This window comes from Labeo rohita, chromosome 7, assembly GCF_022985175.1.
Source record: "Labeo rohita strain BAU-BD-2019 chromosome 7, IGBB_LRoh.1.0, whole genome shotgun sequence".
In the NCBI taxonomy this organism is placed as follows: domain Eukaryota; kingdom Metazoa; phylum Chordata; class Actinopteri; order Cypriniformes; family Cyprinidae; genus Labeo; species Labeo rohita.
The window spans coordinates 29,549,674-29,564,979 of NC_066875.1; the positions used below are offsets into that span (position 1 = coordinate 29,549,674).

The 15,306-nt window shown below is 35.9% G+C and overlaps 1 protein-coding gene across 3 annotated transcripts in view; it reads right to left on the reverse strand.

The window, feature by feature from the left end:
- Window positions 1-521: 521 nt before the first annotated feature.
- Window positions 522-15,306, reverse strand: part of coro2ba (coronin, actin binding protein, 2Ba) — a 46,284-nt gene continuing 31,499 nt past the window's right edge. For 2 of the 3 annotated variants that reach the window (XM_051113949.1, XM_051113951.1), the window contains exons 3-12: window positions 11,343-11,459; window positions 10,115-10,264; window positions 9,720-9,884; window positions 8,742-8,861; window positions 8,000-8,104; window positions 6,604-6,700; window positions 5,643-5,755; window positions 3,529-3,619; window positions 3,299-3,438; window positions 522-3,169 (exon numbers count right to left, since the gene is read on the reverse strand). In XM_051113949.1, coding sequence (XP_050969906.1) covers window positions 2,993-3,169; window positions 3,299-3,438; window positions 3,529-3,619; window positions 5,643-5,755; window positions 6,604-6,700; window positions 8,000-8,104; window positions 8,742-8,861; window positions 9,720-9,884; window positions 10,115-10,264; window positions 11,343-11,459 — 1,275 coding nt within the window. In that variant the 3' untranslated portion in view covers window positions 522-2,992. The remainder of the gene's footprint in view (window positions 3,170-3,298; window positions 3,439-3,528; window positions 3,620-5,642; window positions 5,756-6,603; window positions 6,701-7,999; window positions 8,105-8,741; window positions 8,862-9,719; window positions 9,885-10,114; window positions 10,265-11,342; window positions 11,460-15,306) is intronic. The other variant, XM_051113950.1, reaches the window with a different exon arrangement.

Below are 15,306 nucleotides of genomic sequence, written 5' to 3' on the forward strand. Positions count from 1 at the left end.
AAATACAGAGTAGTGATTACCTATTAATGTTCTTCATTTTAATCAAAGACAAAGGTTAGCCTAATGTCTTGCCTCATAATTCTTCAGGCACTGTCAGCACGAAATATTTCAATGTTAATTGTGCTTGTGCAGGCAGTGAGCGCCTTGTCCGACACCAAATGAAAGGGGCCTGAGCAGAACATAAATATTGTGGCACCTTGCACTGTGAACAAATTAATAACCAGTTCAGCATCTAAAATGATGCACTATTACAAGGCACAAGATTTGGAATGTAGCTACAGGCTACATAAACTTCCTGTTTGGCCCATTTAGGTAGGCCTAGTGTTGTTACTACCCAGTGTTCCCTAAGCACTACTGCTAATTGCTCTATAACATGTTAAGATGATGCTATGTAGTTTCATAGGCCTATGTGTTGACATGAGCAAGACTGTGGCTTTACCGCCCCCTAATGTCAGAACACCTCAAGTGCACATTCTCCCTCAAATCGAGCTATTACTATGCAATAATGAAGCAAGAGCTGCTGAAGTTGTGTTATTGTTTTATCAGACAAAATATTTACAAAGCTTGAGGCTCATAGCGTATTCATTAAATAGCGACAGCTGGAAAATGTCAAACACTCACTGGCTGAATTCAGAGGTGGACTGACTTTCCTTTTCGTACTGGTCGAGCGAGGTTATTTATAATCGCTAGCTCATTTAGGAACCTGATAATGTGTTTTAAAAGGGATAACGTTTGAACACATCACCTCAAAGGTGGTCGAGTAAATGTGCCATTCAACGTTCTAAAAAACGAGCTGGTCCAGTTTGTTCCCGGGAAAATAAATGATTTAAATTATAATTAATAGGGTAACCTTTAGAGAGGAGCTCTAGAAGAGCAGGACTGCACCTGTAGTCTTTCGTGGCGCATAATATATTTGCCCACAAGGAATTTGTCCGCTTTACAGTAAAACATTTGAAAGGGTTTACATTGAAAGTTCAAAGCTGAATACAATGCACTTCATAAGAATTTACATCCAATCTAAGAAGCAGCTTGTTTAAAAGGGGCAATCATTTGAATGTCAAAGCCCTGCTAAAAAAACAATAGAAACAATCACAGAATTTGTAAATGGCTTTGCTGGTCATAACAGAAATTGTACTGGTTTTAATGGAAACTGTAATAGTGCCTGTTGGTCTCCATTGGTAATTGGTCACCTTCTATAGTGTTTTCACTACGCCTCATCAATTAGCCATTTTGGCGGCACTGCATGTAAACAACTCTACTGAAGCAAATGAAACTCGCATATTTCGCTTATTTTTGCTGCTGAAAATGGTCAGTTATTGTTATGTTTTGGGAAAAACATTTGGAGTACTATAAACTGCCAAAAGTTGTAACAAATCAAGGAGATAAGCGCAAAAAACTGAGGAACAAAAGAATCAGGGCAAGAATCTTGACAACCTGTGTTTGTTCTCATCATTTCCAGTCAGGTAGGTGAAATATATCTTTACTACCTATTATTTTTTAGTTTTTCAAAATATTGCACCCTTTCCCACCCAGTCCTTTTATACCCGTGGTTTAGACAGCATAAATTAGCAGAACAACATATTTAGTAGTACGTTAACCGTGCAATCCATGTTCTTGTTTACATCCAAGTACCACCAATATGGCTGCACATCCGGGGGTAACTTAACCCTCTATTGATGGCTTGTTAAACCCACTAAATCCTAATGGAATATGTCTGAAAACACACCACAGGAAAACCATTTTTAATCGTTTTAATGGTTGGAAGTTGATGGTTTGTAATGATATTTGTACTGGAAACCATTTTAAATATTTAGAATTTCTGCGATGGTTTCTATTGATTTTTATCAGCAGGGAGGTTAGCAAGAACACAGTAAATTCATGGTTACAAGCTACAAACCTGAAAACACGAGATGCTTCATTTAAAAGTATGAACTGAAATGGAAATCAATAAATAGGTCTGATTTAAATGTTAATTTAAAAAAGTAACAATGCTTCATTATGCTTTATAAATCAAAAATGAAAAGTATTAACATTCATTCAGCTTTCAAAAATGTAACAATTTCTGTCTCATTCTTTAATTCAACTTTCTTTTTCTGACTTTCTCTTCAAACTTTAGGTACTTTCCTAGGAAACTACAGTGTAGGTCTCTAATACTACATCTATTACTAATTCATTTCATAATTAGATTTTACAATTTAAGGACTTTTGTGTTTTCATCAGGTGCAAAGTGTAATGTATTCTGACATTATTTTGAAGTTTATTTGATTTAACCTTTTTGAATTGCCTCCATTAACTGACTTGAACGTATTTTACATTGCACAGTGTGAGAAGAATCTAAATTATGTGAAGCAACACATTCCCCAACAAACTCAATACTTCTAGACTTAGGAGCACGTCAATTGGATAAATATCATCTGTTGTGTAAGATTACAGCACTGCAGTGTTTAAGTTTCTACATTAGCACTGTGGGTCATATCAAAATGACGCAATAGACCTAGTGTTTACATGAGATAACAGCTTGATGGGTGAAGCATGTTGACTTTAGAAAACACGTTTCTGCTCTATATGGCATTTATTAAGCTGTTTAGAACGAGGTTAAAAAAATGAAATAAATAATTCTAATAATTAAATTTAGTCTACAATTATGAGATGATAATGCAATGAATAGCTTGCACCAAAACCAATCCATATAGAGAGAATCACTCCACTGCAGGTAGACCCACAGTGTGACTGAAGGTCATGTGATGGGACAGTTTTCACAGGGTTAGTGAATCATCACTCCAATAAAGTCGACTTAGCACACAGCAGCTGTGGGGTCAACATTGGGGGTCAGAGTGAAACACTGCTTTATGAAGACAAGCGCTTGCTTTCCTGCGGTCTTCAAGGAGGGAAATTGGAGTTTAGGAAAAAAGGAAGCCTGTGTGTTTCAGCAGCGCTCAGGGCTTATAGTGTGTCACTTTAGGAGATCAACAGACACAGCACAGATCCAATGTCAAATGCTGCTACCATTGCTGCTGCTGCTGCTGTTGTTATTGTTGTTGTTGATATTTGGGCTGTTCCTTATGTTATTGAGCTCCAGCTCAAGCTGTCGAATCTTAATGTCCTTCTGCGTAAGTTCGTCCTTCAGTCGCCGCAACTCGTCCTGCTGCCTGAAGAACATCCGCAAGAGCTGCAGAGCACAACATACAGGTTTACACATACACACACATATATATATATAAACACCTCTCAGCAAGGAACTGTACTGGCTAAATTGTCCTTTCAATAACCATAATAAATCTTAGAATTACAGTAACACCTCATTCTCTGTACGGGGAGGCACATTTTCTAGCAGGTCAATCCCATTGACTACTCCACCCTTCTTCTCCTTCACAGGAGCCTTGAACACCAGCTTGTTTGGTCTGTTGTATCCCTCTTTTAAGGACATGAGCACCGGACCTAGACGTGTACATGCAGACATGAATGTGTTTAATTTTAGACTCTGTCTTTTCAAATATTTTTATTTTCAAATTAACTGCAGATCTTTACCCCGGTTAACTCCACTGAGCCACTCATCAGCAGACAGAGCAGGTTCTGTCCCAGGAGTCATGGGATATATGTCCTCTTGATATGTCTCCGACTGCAAAGAAAGAGGGTTTTCAATTTACTGTTCATTTATTGTTATTTGTATAGTTAGATTTAAAGGAGACATCGGATGCCCATTTTCTACAAGTTGGTATGATTCTTTAGGGTCTTTATGAAATGTCTGCAACATACTTTGGCTAAAATTCTGCAATGGTCGTGTAAAACAACGCCATTTTTTACCTTGTCAAAAGCAGCTCTGTTCACAGTGACCCGTTTTGGTGCATGTCTTTTTAAATGATAATGAGCTAGTGCTTACTTCACCACTCTCTGCTGTTTTGTGTATTTGGTTGTGCGTTACCATCAAAAACAAAAATGCATTGCTTATGAGACGTTGTTGCTACAGCTGCTCGATTGCGTAGAAAATGCTGGACAACGTACAACTGGCCGAGGGTGGAAATGTGCTAATACAGGACAGTCGGTCAGTGGTTATGGGCGGGGCCTGAACAGTATGATGTCATACTGTTCAGAAAATCAAAACAGCTTGATATTTGAGATTGTTTCGTTTTTGGGGGGATTAAAAAAAATGAGTGAATGGATTTGTTATTATTGCAGGGTGGTTGTGTCCACACACTGCTAAGACCCACTTATATGCAAACACTATGTAAAAGTGAATTTTGCATCCGGTTCTGCATTAGTATTTGGCGATGTATTAGGCTCTGGGCTGGCAAATGTTCAGTCTAAACTAATATGTGGAATTCAGAGGCTCACAGGAAGTACACTATTATCTCTGTGTTCATTGTGCAGAGCACTTAAGGATGCTCCAGGATGCATAATTAGTGCACTGTGAGAAACTTTGAATGAAAAGGTAACTCAATATCTGGGTGAAAATAATTCCAGGTATTCAGGGACTTATTCTTAGTGGTTCATGTGGATTTGCTGAAAGACTTCTGCTACAAATAAAATAAAATGACTAATGTTTTGGGTTTGAGAAAAACTAGAGGTTTTTAAAACATATGATGCCTCCGACCTCCAAATATGATGATCTCCTTCCTAAATTCTAAAGGCAGCTACAAGGATAAAGTAAATAGTGTGATAAATAAATAATATAAAATAGTACATGTGTTGTTCCCAAAATAATAAATTCCAAAATATTAATTACATATTTGTTTTGTCAACTTACTCTATATGTACATACATATAAAGTATGTTTAAACAATTGCATATTTTATTTTATATATTATAATTATATATTATATTTAAAATTAATTTTTAAAAAATATAATATTAAACATAAAATTAATATTTACCTTCACTGTGTATTTTTTCTACCTAATATTAAAGAAACATTTTGAATTTAAATCTATTTGTACAACACTTCACATGATATATATATAATTTCAAAGCAGCTTTATAGAAAATAACACAAATAAAAACAATTCTTTAACATACGTTTGTACCAAGGAAAGAAAAAAAAAAAATGCATATATTATGCATAACCACATTTATTCTGTTACACATGTAATTTTTTCCCCTCCCAAATTTACAGAACACCTTCTTGTTGCATCCTGATTTTAAAACCGCTGGGTTAAACCACTGGCTGGGCAAATTCTGATTCACCTTCTATCATGAAGGATAGATATGGCTTAATAGGTATGAGGTCAGTTTGCACTGAAACAGAACTGGCAATGGATTTATTTGGGTGTGTTTTAAAATTGTGGTGTTGATAGTCGGCTCTCCCTCCCACTGTTTTCAAAGCCTTCCGATAATGGGCCAACCTGCCCTTGCCCATTCTGTCCAGAGCACAAAACACACATGCTGTGTCTCACATGGAGGTTATTACATGGCTCACTACTCTCATCTCACCGAGGCGGCAGTTACACCAGCAACAGAGAACTGATGGATTCCTCCATCCTGTCAGACTGCTTAAAAAAAAAATTTGGCAGGATCCTCAACTATAGACTTCACTCAAGGGATGTGTCTAGCACAAATTTCTCTCATCCTTCTGTGGAACTCTAAATGATTCATCTAACTGGGAACCATGGACTGTGAACTAATAGCTTCATGGTGCTTATGCTCACCCTTCTAGGTACAATCATAGAGATTGGCTCAATCAGGCCCTTTAGAGTCACCAACTTATAAAACCTGAAGACTTCACACGCTCCTACATCCAGCCCATGCTTCGGCATCACTCCTATGAGAATACACATGTGAGAGAGGAACATATGAGAAGTTGAACATTAGACACTGATAATTGCCATGCTTATTGCTGATTTTGTCTTGAAATAAGAGGCCATAACACAACACGTAGCTGGTTTACTAAAGGGATAGTTCACCTGATAATGAAAATGTTGTCATTATTTACTCACCCTCATGAGTTTCTTTCTTATGCAGAACATAAAAGAAGATATTTTGACGAATGCTGGTAATCAAACAGTTGATGGTCCCCATTGACTTCTATAGTATTCCATTCCCTACTATGAAGTCAATTTCTTCAGAACTCTTCAACGTATTTTCTTTTTTGGAAAGACATGAGGGTGAGTAAATGATAACAAAATGTTCATTTTGGGGTGAATTATTCCTTTTAGAGCAAGAATGTACTGAGAAACTAAAAGTGCTAAGGTTATACATACAAAATTCCAGGTTTAACTCGACTGCAAAAATATAGTCAAATTACTTGATAGGGTTTTTAAATTTTTTTTTGGTAAAAAAATGGTACCCTGTGATATTCCTTATATTCCTCATAAGACTAATATGTTATAATATACATATTTTTGGTCATAGATTTAGAAATACAATGTTGAATGTGGTTGAAGTGAATTTTATTGCACTGAAAATTAAGATAAACCATGGATGCCCTTCTATGAAGAAAACCACTGAATCCAGTATGGGTCATTTTGACCCCCTTTATCAATTTGTGTAGGTTGTTTTGGTTTCTGTTTGGGTTTTTTTGCATTCTAGCGTTAATCTGGAAAATTTCCTGCACTATTTTTACAGATATTGCTGGTGTAGTGTGATCATCGATCATGGATTCAGCTTTACCGAGCCCTTTCTGTGGTGCAGGAGACCTGAACTCCATGAGATACTGCAGGTAGGGTTTCTCCAGGGTGACCTCATAGTACCGGATGTTCCCATCACCCTGCAATTACACCGTCTTAGTCAGTTCAAAGACAATTACAGTTTTTTCTGTAGGCGATCATTTGTGATGGCAGTAAAAGGAAAGCTGTAATATCAATGTACGATGCCCTACTTATGGATCAATATGTCTTTTCAGTATATAATTCAAACTAAATATTTATATATCTAATATACACTACCAGTCAAAAGTTTTTGAACAGTTAGATTTTTAATGTTCTTTAAATCTCTAAAAGTCTCTTCTGCTCACCAAGCCTGCATTTATTTCACCCAAAGTACAGCAAAAACAGTAAAATTGTGAAATATTTTTTACTATTTAAAACCACTGTTTTCTATTTGAATATATTTTAAAATATAATTTATTCCTGTGATTTCAAAGCTGAATTTTTAGCATCACATGACCCTTTAGAAATCATTCTAATATTCTGATTTGCTGCTCAAAAATATTATTTATTTTATTTTACATATTATTAGTATTATTATGTTGAAAACAGCTGATAAGGATTTTTATTTAGGTTTTTTTTTGATGGAAAGAATGTTCAGAAGAACAGCATTTATCTGAAATAGAAATCTTGTGTAACATTATAAACGTCTTTATCATCACTTTTGATCAATTTAAAGCATTCTTGCTAAATAAAAGTATTAATTTCTATAATTTCAGATAAATGCTGACTTTGGATCTTTCTATGCATCAAAGAATGAAAAAAATGTACTCAACTGTTTTATGTTATAACAATAAATAATAATAATAAATATTTCTTGAACAGTGAATCAGCATATTAGAATGATTTCTGAAGGATCACGTGACACTGAAGACTGAAGTAATGATGCTGAAAATTCAGGTTTGATCACAGAAATAAATTATATTTTAAAATACATTTGAACAGAAAGCAGTTATTTTAAATGGTAAAAATATTTCACAATATTACTGCTTTTGCTGTATTTTGGAGCAAAAAAAATGCAGGCTTGGTGAACAAAAGACAAAAGAACATAAAAAACTTTTGACTGGTAGTGCATTTCTAAATATGTATCTTTTCAAGGCTTACATATGATCAAAAGTAATAATGTGAAATATTTCAAATATTTTAATAAAAATCTTCTGTTTTAAAATGTTTTTTCCTGTGATGGCAAAGCTCAATTTTCAGGAACCACTGCTCCAGTCTTCAGTCACATGATCCTTTAGAAACCGTTCTAATATGCCGATTTGGCCCTTACTGACGCTAAACCTTTAAATGCCTCACACATTTAAAGTACACGCAGTACAAGCATGTAAGAATCCTTAATAAAATGCAGTAATATGTACCTTTCCTGCTAAGTAGAGCATATGTGTGTCTGCATCATAGAAAGGGAAAAGCAGTCCTGAAAGGCCGTCAATCTCCTCCTCAATAATAGGCATGGACAGATCCTCCTGCCGTGAGAGACAGTGCAGAATGAGTGCAAATAACATTGAATCCAGATTTGCAGAGAGCAATTACCCCATTTTACAAAACATTTTTGAGATACAAGGCTTTCTCAGAACCCTAACAATCCACTAAGAGCAACACAACCAGCTTCTTTACCCGCATTCTCTCATTACTGCAGTTGAGTGTAGCTGTTTAGCTACACATATAAAGAACAATGAATGTGATTATCACACAATAATTACAGGGAAGATGCTGAGAAGAAAACATAATGACTTTCAGCATGGTAATCTTTAGGGTAATGCAGACATCAGGGACAATGAGTATTTCTGGATGAGTTTTGGGAATTAATCACACAAAAACACACACACATTTGTTTATCTGTCACGGTGAAGACTTTCCATTAACTTCATTTGTCATTATACTGAACTAATGATATATTGTAACCCCTAAAACTGACCCTCACAGACACATTTTAATATTTACATTTAAACTCAGACAATATTTTGTGTTAATTAATTTGTTTTCCTAACAGAGACCATTGACTGGTCACAGAACGTAGGTGATTTTACGTTGTATCTACCCTTGTAGGGACATTTGATCAGGTCAAAACCTGACCCACACACACACACAGGTTGTTCTCACCTGGTCCCAGAGCGCAATCTGGCGTGTGTTCCAGCGAGACACACCTGTCGTTAAGAGTCGTTTCATGTTGCCTAGGAACACAACCCGGTTCACTTTGTGGTTTTTAAAGTTCGCCTCCTGCTTGACAATGTAAAATAAAAATAAGTGAAATTTTCAGTTGTGCAAACAATTTTACTCAATAGTGCATTTACAAAAACATGCATGAAAAATTATGATTATTACATAAATTTAAGTGTTTTAGAGTTAGAGTGTTTCATTCTCTGTATATGGTTAATTTGTTAATGAAATATTTTAATAATAACACAAGTTATCATGAACTAAAAATAAACAATACTTCCACAGCATTTAAGTTGACATAAATTTGCATAATTATAATGTTAATTTCAGCATTTACTAATGCATTACTAAAATCACAAGTTGTGTTTGTTAACATTAATGAAATGTGAGCTAATACAAACAAACAATGAATGGTTGCATTTAACTAACATGAACAAAGATGAATAAATACTGTAATGTTTTGTTCTTTGTTTGTTAATACTTCTAATGTTAACAAATGACACCTTATTGTAAAGTGTTAAAATATAAATATGCAGTACCATTCAGATATTTGTGGGTTGATAAAAATATATTAAAAAAAAATATTTCTTTAAATAACTGTTTTCTACTTTAAAAATGTAATTTACTCTTGTGATGGTAAAGCTGAATTTTCAGCATCATTACTCCAGTCTACAGTGTCACATGGTCCTTCAGAATCATTCTAATATGCTGATTTGGTACTCAAGAAACATTTCTTCTTTTTACTGATGTTGCGCTGCTTATCATTTTTTTTTTTTTCAATTGAATTTCTGATTAATTAAAAAAAAAAATCTGACCCCAAACTTTTGAACAGTAGTGCATAATTACATTGTTTTCAGTTTTTTAAAGTGTCAATTCAAGTTCTCTAAAGGAATGTGTCTACTAAATGCACACAGTCCACACCTGTAGCACTTTTCCAGAGCGAGGCTCGATGACGCGGAGCTTCTTGTCCTTGCAGCTGGTGGCCAGCAGGCTGCCTTCTGTGTTAAACGACATACAGAGGATCACATCTGTGTGACAGTCAATCATTTTAACTGGCTCCCCAATCTCAAGATTCCAAATAAGGATCTACAGAAAGAAAAAAACAACACAATAGTCAATCTTCAGATACAATCTTTTAACAGTTTTATCTTTGCGAGTGGCACTCTCATGTTCATATTATAGACAACCAGAATTGCAAACAATCTTTAGCACTGACTGCCAACACTGTTATTTTAAATGATCAAATTTTGTTCAGATGTTTTAATTTTACAGCTCATATTACTACATAATGTCCAATTCTGTTACAATTGCATTACCTTGTAGTCATAGCCAGCGCTGAAGAGAATCCCACTAGTGGTTGGGTGCCACTCTATGAGACCAACACGCCTGCTGTGGCCATACAGTTCTAATACAGATTCTGTCAAATTCCTCCTCAGTCCACCATCAGGAATCTCCCATATTCTCACCTGACACATTCACATACACAAGCAGAACATGCACATCATTTTTAAATATCATCATATGTTTTCACCTGCTCTATCCCTATTGTAATTTTGAGCAAAGCATTTTAGGCATCTTTGTAAGTGAGTGCATGTGTATTTTTAAATTAATGTATTTTTTTCCCTTTTTTATTTATATTTATTATAAATATAGTTATATATTCTTTTATACTTACATTGTTATTATTTGCAGGATTATTTAATATGATTTATGTAAAAAAATGTACACACATGAAAATTACATTTAATAGGATAGTTGAGCCAAACATTGAAATTCTGCCATTAATTACTCCCTTTCATGTTGTTCCAAACCCGTAAGAACTTCATTCATTCATCTTCTGAACACAAATTAAGATATTTTTTTATGAAATCCAAGAGCTTATTCACCCTGCATAGACAGCAACGCAACTGACATGTTCAAGGTCCAAAAAAGTAGTAAGGACATCTTTAAAATAGCCCATGTGACACCAGGTTTTTACATCAGAATGCCGGATACTGCGTTGAAGCATGCATGGTACTCTTGTGAACGTGCATCGACCGACACAGAAGAGAAATTGTTGAATGAAGTTGTTATTTTTGTTTTCTTTGCACACAAAAAATGTTCTTGTAGCTTCATAAAATTATGGTTGAACCACTGATGTCACATTGACTAGTTTATCGATGTCCTCACTACCTTTCTGGCCCGTGAATGTGGTAAATACATTACTGTCTATGCAGGGTCAGAAAGCTCTCTGATTTCATTACAAAATTTCTTAATTTGTATTCTGAAGATGAACGAAGGTCTTACGGGTTTGGAACGGCATGAACACCTGTGGTACACCTGTGGTGTACTGGTTTAGGTTTAATAAATAAAGTTTCTATTTAAGTGATAACTGAAACTCTTTTACCTTCAACATCATGAAAACTAAATGCTGGTTTTCCATTTATGAAAACAAAAATGAACCGAAACGAGTTTTCATTGCAGAAAAAGAGGTTTCCAATGTTTATTTAAATAACGCTGACTAATTTGAACATTGTAGTGATTTTGCATTTTAAGTTTACTCACAGAAGAGTCCTCTGAACAAGAAGCGATTATGTTGTCATGGAAAGGATTCCATTTGATGTCCAGCACATTGCCTTGGTGACCACAGACCTTTGGATAGTGAGGGTCGATACGGCCAAACTGCAGGAGGGAAGTACGGGTTACTCATCTTATGTTTTTTTTTTTCTTTTCCCCACCAATATGACTGAGAATACAAACAAAAGAAGGCATGAAATATACATAGGCCTATATGTATAGTTGAAAACGTTCACATTTTATTATGATTATACAATCTGACAATATCACACCTGCACAAATATAGCTGCATTGTAACACACACAAATGTCCACTGTGTGGCGCTACATAACTACAGTCATACAGTCGGTAGTAGACAGAACGTTAGTAATGATGTCATGAATGTTTGATGTCACTTTAGTCCATTGACCTCCTTCTGAGGTCCTGTGGGATTTGTAGTTCAGGTCATGCATGAGTGCACCCTGAGTGGGCTGCTTATGAAAGACTCTTCATCTATAGGTCAGGCCTTCAAAACAAAGAGTGAGATAGTACTGTTGGCGCTCTAATATCAGAGAAGTCATTGTTGTCGAAATTTTGTATGCTTCAATTTTAGTCAAGAAGCAGCTTAATATTCCCTAACAGCATGTTGCTTTTTGGTAGCATACATTAAAGCAATAATGGCTGTCACACATTTTCTCTGTGCTATTCTCCTAGATTGGCATGATGGAAATCATGTCTGTGATTTGCAAAATGTAAGATTATTGCATTAATTTAGCACTGTGATTGCTCGAGGGCTGTTCATTTAATAGAATTTTTCCTTGATTTCCCACCGGAGATCAAAGCTCAAAAGAAAATATGACCAATTATAAAATGTCAAAGCTTTTACTACTGTCACAAAGCACTCAGTTACACCTGTGCAAATGTTTGCATATACGTGAGGATTTCTGATTTGTCACGGTGTTTTCCAAGACTATATATAGCTCTTAGACTGAGCCTGCTTATTTTTACAAACAATTCTATTAGCAAATTTATTAGAACAATTTGAACCAAAACTAAAGGTATAATTAATGATCTTTTAATTGCATTTGACAATATTTTTTTGTAAAACATCAACCATTATTATGATGCTGTCTGAGGGACACTTTCATATATGCCCAGGACAAAGTGTTGAAACGAGATTATTTTTGCGCCTGGCTTTCTCTTTGTTTTTCAGTTTCCTGTCTCTAATCATGTCTTTTTTTATTCTTGTTTATTGTTATTCTTTGTGCAAACTAGCTATGGATTTGTGTGTAGGAGTGTGTTGCCGGCAGGCGGTTGTTGACACAGATGTGTAGGCTGCAAATCAGGCTGAGTAGTCGCTGTCTGAGATCTTACAGTGAGAGACAAAAGGAGATAATATATTTAGCCACACCCTCTATTGTGAGCAGCACAATGATGCGTAAGGAACAGCCATGTGATTACACTAATTATGATGTCAGTAGATGTGCCTACAGTCTAGACTGCCATAACTCTGATAGCACATTTCCTGCATAGAAAATGCAGTGTTTTCTTAGACAACAAATGTAACACCCTTAGCAGAGAAGTTCTATGGCTTAGCCACTACTGAGCCACACTTCAGTTAGTGTTACATGAATGTCTACATTTAAATATTAAGTCAATATAACATTATTCATAGTTAAAGTCTGTTTCTAAACATTGTAAATGCTAGAAATGTATTGCTGCAAACATGCTAAAAAGACTGTGAACTAAGTAGTACTGAATAGTGGAGTTAAATAGTTTTTCCCCATTTCTGTGTACAGGATTTTTTTGGGCAGGGCTAAAATCATGTCTTGATGATGCACTAGAGCCACTGAGCATGAGCCCTCCACTAACACTATAATAACTAGAGCGCATTAGCATCAGTGGTTCGCCCGTTCAATCGTGAGTTACTGTCTTTAACGTTAGTTACTACAGCCTACAGTTTGCTAGCTAGCTATGCCTAGCTATGCTAGCTATCACATAAATACACATTACCTGCTTGCGATCATTTACAAAACAGCTCGGTCTGCTTATTTAAACTGATTTTTATTTGACAGTTGGGAGAGGAGGCAGCTTTCTCACGAGTGGGCGTGGTTTCAGCGTTTGAGAGCAGAGAATACAGCTTATTTTTTTCAAGATTTTGATAACTTATTTTATTTACTTGACGTTTTTTATCATTCAAATATGGCTGGATGGTTATTAATGCATTTTTCTGTAGTGTGACTAACTCAGATTAGTCACATATTTAATATTGCTTTATACAAACTTTCAGGTTCGATTATGTTGCTATTGTGTTTATGAGTCCTAATCACACAGTAAACACATTTTTGAATGCACATTTTGGGCCTACAGGTTATGATTTTGCTCTCTAAATATCTACACTAAATATCAAATGAGCGAATGAGTAGACCTGTAGTACTAAAACTTAAAGGGGTCATCGGATGCCCATTTTCCCCAAGTTAATATGATTTGTTAGGGTCTTAATGAGAAGTCTATAACATACTTTGGTTAAAATTCCTCTATAGTATTGTAAATAAACACTCTTTTTACCTTGTCAAAATCAGCCCTTTACAGAGCAAGCTGTTTTATTGCATTTGCCTTTAAATGCTAATGAGTTCTGCTCACTCCGCCCCTCTCTTCTGTGTGTTGATGAGCAGTACTGTTTACTTTAGCTGCATTTTGCCACGTTTAGCCACGAAACTTGCTAACTAGCACATGATTAAGAAAGCCGATTTGCAAAGATGCATAAAAAACGTTATACTGATTTCTGCTGTAGGCAAAGCTGCGTCAAGTATGATTTGCATGAGATCGCCAGAGGCATATCCTTTAAAAACGAAAGTAACGTTAATCCACTGCATCTTCAGTGGCTCAGATGTAGGGAGTAAATGAGGACTGCTATGTTTATTATCCAACAACAGAACACCTCACCTCAATCAGAGACATTTTAGTCTTCCCCTTCACCGATGGCGTTTGGACTGTTAACAGCTCACTCAGGGTGGGTCTAAGGCAAGACGGCCATGTCAATCAACTATCGTGGAAGTGTCCTTGTTTTTTGTGACATCACACAGACAAGATGCTAAGAATGAAAGAGTTTATCCATCCTTTGATGGTAAAGGTTTGATGCAACCTTTCATCTCTTCAGGACCTGTACACTTCCAGGATCCTAAAGCATGCAGTTAAGATTGTGGCTGATACTTCTTACCCTGGACACAAACTTTTTGAGGCACTCTTGTCTGGCAGAAGGCTGTGGTCCATAAGGACCAGGACCTCACGCCATGAAAACAGTTTTTTCCCATCCTGACTGCCCTTATCAATAATATTCTGATTCTGATTGATTTGAAAAAAGGGATAATGGAAACTGCATTCAGAAACCATGATGAGTTCGCCCAGGGAAAGAGGAAAAAAAAAGAGCATGAATAGAAGACTGTGGTATTTGCGACGATGTCATCATTAACTGAGACGTCATCATTAATTGCAATGAAGAATGATCCTGCATTCTTCTGAGTCCAACAGTTTCCGAGTTTTCTGAACAAAGTTCTAAATAAAAGTAATTTCAGTTTTCTGAGTTTACTGTTTGCTAACTGAGGCATTATAAAAATGGGTGTGGGTCTAGTAAAAAGCACTTTTGGGCATGTTAAAGTAGTCTGAACGTGGTTGGCAGTTTCCTATCAGTGTTGCCAGACAGCCCAACTCCCTTTTATATAGACTGTGTGTGTGTGACTGTATGCCTGACTGCTTCAGTCTGCATTATTTTAAGAATTCTGATATCATCCCAAAACATTACAGCACCACCTCACACATTATCATTCACAGAAGTTTCTGTCAACAGCCGCCTAGCAGTTCAAGGAAAGGAACGGTTTCATTTCCAAATGGTTAAACAGTTAATGATGACATCATCGCGAATACCACAGTCTTCTATTCATGCTCTTTTTTTTTCTCTTTCCCTGGCCCATCT